The sequence below is a fragment of the Triticum aestivum genome, chromosome 4B (assembly GCF_018294505.1).
Source record: "Triticum aestivum cultivar Chinese Spring chromosome 4B, IWGSC CS RefSeq v2.1, whole genome shotgun sequence".
Lineage (NCBI taxonomy): Eukaryota > Viridiplantae > Streptophyta > Magnoliopsida > Poales > Poaceae > Triticum > Triticum aestivum.
This window is the reverse complement of record NC_057804.1, coordinates 482,172,786-482,181,948: the sequence shown is the minus strand read 5'-3', so window position 1 is coordinate 482,181,948 and position 9,163 is coordinate 482,172,786. Positions and strand designations below refer to the sequence as shown.

At 46.9% G+C, this 9,163-nt stretch overlaps 1 protein-coding gene across 1 annotated transcript; it reads left to right on the top strand.

Annotated features, from left to right (window-relative positions):
- The first annotated feature begins 260 nt into the window (after nt 1-260).
- On the top strand, nt 261-1,735 carry LOC123095025 (transcription factor MYB44-like). The gene has a single exon (XM_044516860.1). It carries the CDS (start codon nt 927-929, stop codon nt 1,659-1,661), a length of 735 nt encoding a protein of 244 aa, XP_044372795.1. The 5' UTR covers nt 261-926; the 3' UTR covers nt 1,662-1,735.
- Nucleotides 1,736-9,163: the final 7,428 nt, after the last annotated feature.

The window sequence follows — 9,163 nt, the reverse complement described above, 5'->3', positions numbered from 1 at the left end:
TTTTTTCTCATGGTGTGGGCGGCGACGCGAGGGATCCGGCGAGGTGCTGCAACCGTTGATGGTGTCGCAAGCGGAGCCGCTCGCTGCACATGCTGCAATAGGGAGGCCAAGGAGGAGGTGCAGAACATCAACAAGCTCAACCACGCGACGATGCGGGGGCTGCAGTAGCCGGTGAAGCAGAGGGGCTCGCCGGCATTGCGATGAAGCATCGCTGGGGGGGGGGGGGGGGGGCGTCGGAGCTGCAGTGAAGCACGCGGGGTCATTGAAGCGTCGCCGGAGCTGTAGTGAAGCGTCGTCGGAGGTGCAATGAAGCGTTGTCGGAGTTGCATTGAAGCGCCGGAGGGCCGTTGAAGCTTCGCCAGCATTGCAATGAAGCGTCGATGGAGCTGCAATGGAGCGACGCTGGGCGCCAACGATGCTGCCCTCGGGAGCTTTTGCGTGGTGCTGCCATGGGGAAGCTGCCTCATCTTGCGGCTGAGAACTTCTGAACCGTACGTCTCTAGGAGCGGTTTAATTCTGCCAAACATCATCCGGATGATTTGTACCAGTGGCCAAAGAGAAACCGAACAAAACATTTTAAGACGAGTTTAATTTTAACGACGACCAGAAAAATAGCACGGATCTCAAATTAACCACGGACAGTGGATCCATGAACAAGTACGGGGAGATAAACTACTCTCAGTGAGCTTTTTCCACTTCACCTGTCTTCTTTCCTTGCAGCCGACGCCGTTTGGACTCCTGCTCGGATCCGGTGCCAACTCCACTTCGTCTAGGTTTAACCATCGTCCGTCTATATAAGGCGGCACGCAGCCGCGGCCTCCACAAACCACCCGCAACTCGTCCACCTTCTCTTCCGGCCTCTTGCCATCACATGCACGCATCATCTACATCCCGCATGGAGGCGATCCCAAGCTAGAGGGGTGGTGATGTCGCCGTCGTTCTTCCCGAGCACGTCGGGCTCCGACGCCGACGCCTGCGAACGCAACGGCTTGCCACACGCGGTCAAGAAGATGTGGACCAAGACAGAGGACGACCTGCTGCGGGAGCAGGTGCGTCGGTGCGGCGGCCCGCACAACTGGGACGCCATCTGCCGAGGGCTGCCCGGCCGCAACTCCAAATCGTGCCGCGTGTGCTGGTGCCAGCACCTCGACCCCAGGGTGGGGGCCGTCAAGCCCTTCACCCCTGAGGAGGACATGCTCATCGTCAAGTACCAGGACACATACGGCAACCGCTTGTCCACCATCGCCGAGTTCCTCTCCGGCCGCACCGACAACGCCATCAAGAACCGCTGGAACTCCGTCCTCCACAAGCACGCGCCCTCCTTGCAGGGGCACCCGCGCCTGTGGGCTCCTTCCATCGCCCGACAGGCCATGAGCCCCGAGGTCATGCCGGGATGCCTGCCGCTGTTTCCTCTGATGAGCGGGGATGTCAGGATGTCCCTTCGTTCGACCGAGGACGTGTCAGAGGCTGAGACATGTCCGGCGGAGAGGGAGTGCCTCGAGCTGTTCCCTCTGGCGCCCGGGGATATCACGGGCAACACGGGTGCTACGGCGTTGAGTGTCATGTCATGCGGAGCAGACGACCCGCTCACCGAGCTGAGGCTCTGGCCGGCGGCGAGGGTGGTGTTCGACGTAATGCCGCTGCAGGCTTACCGGATGTAGATTCATTCTAGTCTTCTTGCCATGACTTAGTTGCTCTTTCATCTTACTCTTTGCTAATCATGGGGAATTTCCTAGTGGGACTTGACTTGTAATGGTAGAGCTGTGCATGATGATCAAGAAAGTTCTGAAGTTAGTGTAATTCTGGTGTTTCTTGAGGATCAAGAAAATTTTGAACTTCTTGTAATTTCCTTGCCCGTTGGTAATCAACAACTCAAACTAGGTTGTCGGCCTTTGATGGGTTTATCAGCAGCATCGTTTGAGTTAGTGCACGGCTGATAAACTAGCCCACCCCCTACACCATAAATTGGTGGCTGCTTAGAGTTTGTGCATGACTTTTGTCGTTTGAGAGCAACCCACCTCCGAAGCATTTGAGAGGGAGAACCTTGCGAGGACTAAGCCCAAAACACCTAGAGCCAAAGAGTGTTAGGCATCACTAAAGTCTTTATGCCCGTGTGATCTAAAGACTTGTTACACTCGAGGACTGTGAATCCTCCATCCGGTTAGGCGTCATGTTCTGAGTATTCAAGAGTCATTGTGGATTGCCGGTGAACGAAGTCTGTGAAGGTTTGGAAGTCTACCTCAAAGACTTACCAGAGTGACTGGGCGAGGACTGGGTGTCCTTAGCTCAAGGGGAATAAGGTGAAGACATAGTCTTCTAAGTTAAATCTCAGCCTCCCTAACCAGACGTACAGTTGTCACAGCAACTGGAACTTGTCTACCAAATCCTTGTCTTCACCAAGCAACTTGTTCTATCCCCTACTCTCCTTACTTTACAGTTTGTCTTCGTGAAGTCATTGCTTGCCTGCCTGATTTGTTTGACTTCATTGTGTGAAGATTTATATCTGTTTAGCTTCGTACTATCTTCCATACTGATTTTGTCTACCTAGTTGCAATTAGTCTTCGTGCTTTCACTGTATTGTGTGCTTGACTAATAGTTTCCTTGTGTAGTCTTCATTCTGCTGCTTACTATATAGGTTCAGTTTACCTGTTTGTCTTCAAAGCCGCCATGTTTTGAAGGCTTCATAAAAAACGCCTATTCACCCCCCCTCTAGTCGATAACTAGCACTTTCAATTTGTATCAGAGCAAGGTACTCGCTTGTTCTGTGTGATTCGGTTTAACCACCTAGAGTTTTAGCTATGTCGACTGCAGGGATAATCAAAGTCTCCGTTGCGTGTCCTATTTTTGATGGTCTTGATTATCCCAAATGGAAGGCACTGATGAGGAAGCGCCTCCTTGCCATGAACAGTGAGCTATGGACCGTCACGGAGATTGGTCTCACTGATAGATGCAAGATGGCGAATGCTGACAACATTTGAAAGTACACTCAACTAGATATCACGGCTAAGGATATCATATGCTCCCCTCTGTCCAAAGATGAGTTCAGGCGCATCATGCATCTTTGCAATGCGAAGCTTATCTGGGACCGTATTTCTGATGTCTATGAGGGTCATCCAACCTGTCAAGACCCATGGTTTTGCGAATTCAAGGAGTCTCTTACAACGATGAGTTTCGAACCCGAGCCATCTGATCCAACCTACTACTTCATGGCACGTGGTGCCAAGGTAACCTCATGTGAATCCAAACTTAGTTATAAGACACTTGGTAAAATTGCAACTGAGCAACAAACTGCTATGGAACATATTCAAAAGCTACTAGACAAAAGCGATGACCTGTTGGACGCGGAAATGGATCGAACTCAGTCCTTAATCAAAGATATTAAAAGTCTTCGCGTTAAGTATGAAGAACTTGAAAGTCGTCATGAAACTCTCTCAGCCTCTCATGAGAAGCTTTCCTACGATTATCTTCAAAGGAAGCAGTATCTTGAGAAACTGAGAGTGTCTCATGAAGATCTTCAAAAAGAGAACGATTCACTACTCGCCCAACAGATCAGCTCTGCTCAGGTAGAATTTGTTCCACCATGCTTAAAGTTTCTTGAGTGTGATAATGTTGGCTCCGTTGTTGGATGTTCTAATACTTTTGATGTTGCAATATCTTCAACTGCCGATGTGGTAACTAACCCCTCTACTCAGGATGACACTACTATTGCTGATGAGAATGCTAGGTTAAAGACATTGCTTGAGACTGGCATGTACAAAAGCCTCAAAGGGCATCAGACCTTGTGCGATGTCCTCAAGAAACAGATTCTGAACCGAAACCCTAGGAAAGAGGATGTTGGGTTCGAGAGGGAAATGAACGTTGATTGTTCATATTGGACGCCTGAGCAGTATCAGAAAACCACCTGAGTTGCTGCTAAGGATCCTTAAGTGGACCCATCCACTTTATCTGGCTTCACTTGTGCTAACTCAATTGTCATTGATGAATCCTTTGATGCAAATTATAAACTGTTTAAGAATCAGAATGGTGAAGTGTTTGTCAGGTACATTGGTACTAACTGCAGGAACGGGTCACCCCAGAAGAAGATCTGGGTGGCCAAAAGCTATCTTGAGAAGCTTCCCATGAATGTCATCATGACACCACTTGGGAAGAAAAAACCCAGACCAAAGGTGTCATATGGACCAAAGGATTCATATGGACAGAGGACCACTCATGGTCACCCTAACGCCAATGTTTTGCAGGAGAACCGTTATGAGACTCATGAATATGAGCATGTTTCTTCTAACCGCTATGTTCACAAAACTAAGAACTTTTATGCATATTCATATGAGTACTATTCTCCTCCTGCGAAGCTATTTGCTAGGTCTCCCAAGCCAAAATTCTCAGATGCTGCACTTAGACTTATTGCTTCTAACTTCTAAGCCACCCCTCAAGATCTGGGTGGTTAAGAAGAATTAACTTCTCTTGTAGGGAAAGGTCTCCAGCCGGAAAGCAAAATATTCTAACGATGATGCTGGAGACCTAAAACATCTTGTGGGATGCAAGATAAAATGCTCCAATGGTCTTATCATGTATTTCGTCCCAGGGTTCCTTGACGAGCATCCTATCATGCCTAGCCAGAATTTAAACTTTGATAATATGCTTGTTCGCTACATGTTTCTGCTTCACAATACTCTTGGTGAAGCCTATCCCGCTAACTGCACTGTAGGGTACAACTCCGAAAGCTACTGAATGGATCATAGATAGCGGCTGCACCAACCACATGAATGGTGATCGAAGTCTTCCTATGGATTCAACCCTATTTCCATCTACTAAGAGCCACATCGCATTCGCTGACACTGGTAAAAGCAAGGTATTGGGTCTTGGTAGAGTTGCTATCTCAAAGGATCAGCACATGGATAAAGTGATGCTTCTTGAATCCCTTGGATACAACTTAATGTCTGTATCAATGCTCTGTGATCTGAACATGATTGTGATATTTCGAAAATATCATTGTCTTGTGCTAATGGAATCTGACAAATCTCTAGTCTTCGAAGGCTATCGAAAAGGTGATCTGTACATACTAGATTTCTCAGCAGGACCACAACTTGTCGTATGTCTTCTAGCAAAGGCTTCAGCATGCTGGCTATGGCATCGACGGCTAGGACATGCGTGCATGAGGAACCTGTACACTCTTGCGAAGAAGAAGCACATCATTGGCATCGAGGGCGTCAAGTTCAAGAAGGATCATCTATTTGGTGCCTGTGAAGCTGGAAAGATGACTAGAGCCAAGCATCCCTCGAAGACAATCATGACTATCTCACGTCCCTTCGAGCTGCTTCACATGGACCTATTTGGCCCTACTCACTACTCTACCCTCACTACTACTACACATCTCTATGGATTCGTCATTATTGATGATTACTCGAGATACACCTGGGCACACATAATTCTCTATAAGATTGAAGTGTATGATGTCTTCAGATGCTTCGCAAATCGGTCCATGACGAATTATGGCATCAAGATCAGGCACATCCGAAGTGACAATGGCATTGAGTTCAAGAACGTTGGCCTCGACACTTATCTTGATACTTTGGGCATCACACATGTGTTCTCTGCTCCTTAAACACCTCAGCAGAATGGCATCATGGAGCGCAAGAATAGAACGCTCATTGAGATGGCATGAACGATGCTCGATGAATACAAGACTCCAAGAAAATTCTGTCCCGAAGCCATTGATACTGAGTATATCTTCACAAGTTCTTCAAGAAGACATCTTATGAACTTCTGACTGGTAAGAAGCCAAACGCCAGTTACTTCAAAGTCTTTGGTGCTAGGTGCTGGATCAAGGATCCACATCACACATCTAAATTTGCACCGAAAGCACATGAAGGTTTTATGCTTGGTTACAGAAAGGACTCGCACACCTACAGAGTCTTCAACCTCTTTCACTACAAAGTGGTTGAAACTGTAGATGTGCGGTTTGATGAAACTAATGGATCGCAAAGAGAGCACCTGCCAAATGTGCTAGATGAAGCTACACCAGGTGAAGCTATCAAGCTGATGGGTACTTGAGAAATCATTGAAGGAAATATGCCCTAGAGGCAATAATAAAGTTATTATTTATTTCCTTATTTCATGATAAATGTTTATTATTCATGCTAGAATTGTATTAACCGGAAACATGATACATGTGTGAATACATAGACAAACTGAGTGTCACTAGTATGCCTCTACTTGACTAGCTCATTAATCAAAGATGGTTATGTTTCCTAGCCATGGACAAAGAGTTGTCATTTGATTAACGGGATCACATCATTAGGAGAATTATGTGATTGACTTGACCCATTCCGTTAGCTTAGCACTTGATCGTTTAGTATGTTGCTACTGCTTTCTTCATGACTTATACATGTTCCTATGATTATGAGATTATGCAACTCCCGTTTACCGGAGGAACACTTTGTGTGCTACCAAACGTCACAACGTAACTGGGTGATTATAAAGGTGCTCTACAGGTGTCTCCGAAGTTAAATGTTGGGTTGGCGTATTTCGAGATTAGGATTTGTCACTCCGATTGTCGGAGAGGTATCTCTGGGCCCTCTCGGTAAAACACATCATTAAGCCTTGCAAGCATTGCAACTAATGAGTTAGTTGCGGGATGATGTATTACGGAACGAGTAAAGAGACTTGCCGATAACGAGATTGAACTAGGTATTGAGATACCAACGATCGAATCTCGGGCAAGTAACATACCGATGACAAAGGGAACAACGTATGTTGTTATGCGGTCTGATCGATAAAGATCTTCGTAGAATATGTGGGAGCCAATATGAGCATCCAGGTTCCGCTATTGGTTATTGACCGGAAACGTGTTTCGGTCATGTCTACATTGTTCTCGAACCCATAGGATCCGCACGCTTAAGGTTTCGATGACAGTTATATTATGAGTTTATGAGTTTTGATGTACTGAAAGAGTTCGGAGCCCCGGATGAGATCGGGGATATGACGAGGAGTCTCGAAATGGTCAAGACGTAAAGATCGATATATTGGATGACTATATTCGGACTTCGGAAAGGTTCCGAGTGATTCGGGTATTTTTTGGAGTACCGGAGATTACGGGAATTCGCCGAGGAGTATATGGGCCTTATTGGGCCATACGGGAATAGAGGAGAGAGGCCGAAAGGAAGGAGGTGCGCAGCCCCCCTCTGGTCCGAATTGGACAAGGGGTTCAGCCCCCTTTTCCTTCCTCCTCTCCCCCTCTTTGCTTCTCTCCTACTCCAACAAGGAAAGGGGGGAGTCCTACTCCCGGTGGGAGGAGGACTCCTCCTAGCGCGCCCCTCCTGGCCGATCGACCCCCTCCCCCTTGCTCCTTTATATACGGGGGCAGGGGGGCACCTCTAGGCACAACAACAATTGATCCCTTGGATCTCTTAGCCGTGTGCGGTGCCCCCGTGCACCATAGTCCACCTCGATAATATCGTAGCGATGCTTAGGCAAAGCCCTGCGACGATAGAACATCAAGATCGTCACCACGCCGTCGTGCTGTCGGAACTCTCCCTCGACACTCGGCTGGATCGGAGTTCGAGGGACGTCATCGAGCTAAACGTGTGCTAGAACTCGGAGGTGCCATAGTTTCGGTGCTTGATCGGTCATGCCGTGAATATGTACGACTACATCAACCGTGTTGTTCTAACGCTTCCGCTTTCGGTCTACGAGGGTACGTGGACAACACTCTCCCCTCTCGTTGCTATGCATTACCATGATCTTGCGTGTGCGTAGGAAATTTTCGAAATTACTATGTTCCCCAACAATCATACCCACCGAGGAATAGGCTGAGGATGAGATCATCATTTCTGCACCTAATCAACATGAAGACAATGCTCAGTCTGAAGCCAACGCTGAAGATGAAGACAATAGTCAGTGTAATCAAAATCTTCGTCCAACTCATCCTCGAGTCACTAATGAAGTCCAGATTGAGAAGATAATTGATAGCATCAATGATGCTGGTCCTCTCACTCGATCGAGAGCTACACAACTAGCAAACTTCTGCGGTAACTTTGCTTTTGTCTCTATATCTGAACCCAAGAAAGTCGAAGAAGCCTTCATGGAACCTGAATGGATTCAAGCTATGTAAGAAGAGCTTCAACATTTTGAGCTGAATAATGTCTGAGAGCTTGTCAAACGTCCTAATCCTTGCAAGAACAATTACATTGGCACGAAATGGATCTATCACAACAAGCAATATGAACTTGGACAAGTTTTCAGAAACAAGGGACACCTCATTGCTCAAGGTTACACACAAGTGGAAGGGATCGACTTCGATGAAACCTTTGCTCATGTGGCTAGGCTTGAAGCCATTGGCATACTGCTGGCCTATGCTAACCATTACAACATTCTTCTGTACCAAATGGATGTGAAGAGTGCCTTTCTCAATGGCAAAATCGAAGAAGAAGTGTATGTCGCTCAACCGCCTGGTTTTAAAGATCCTAAGCATCCTGATATGGTGTACAAGCTCAACAAGGCACTTTATGGCCTCAAACAAGCACCTCATGCTTGGTATGACACACTCAAAGAATTCCTAAAGAGCAACGGCTTCAAACCTGGTTCACTAGATCCCACTCTCTTCATGAAGACATATGATGGTGAACTGTTTGTGTGTCAAATATATGTGGATGACATTATCTTCGGCTGCACAGATACGAGATACAGTGATGAGGTTGGATACATGATGCAAGAGCAATATCATATGTCCATGATGGGGGAGCTGAAGTTCTTCCTTCGTCTTCAAATCTGTCAACAGCGCAATGGCATCTCCATATCGCAAGAAAAATACCTCAAAGATTGCCTGAAAAAGTTTGGAATGCAAGACTGCAAAGGGTACACGACGCCAATGCCAACCAAAAGTCATCTTGGCCTTGACGACAATGGTAAAGAGTTCGATCAAAAGGTATACCGCTCCATCCTTGGTTCTTTGCTATACTTATGTGCATCTAGGCCTGATATTATGCTTAGCATTTGCATGTGTGCCCGATTCCAAGCGGCACCAAAGGAATCGCATCACCTTGCTGTGAAGCGAATTCTTCGATATTTGGCTCACACCCCAACACTAGGATTATGGTATCCAAAGGGCTCATCATTTGATCTAGTTGGATATTTGATGCTGATTATGCTGGTGACAAGGTTGATC

What these genes read in the sequence shown, in the direction of transcription:
- LOC123095025 (XM_044516860.1), top strand. Translation starts at nt 927, where the DNA reads ATGTCGCCGTCGTTCTTCCCGAGCACGTCGGGCTCCGACGCCGACGCC.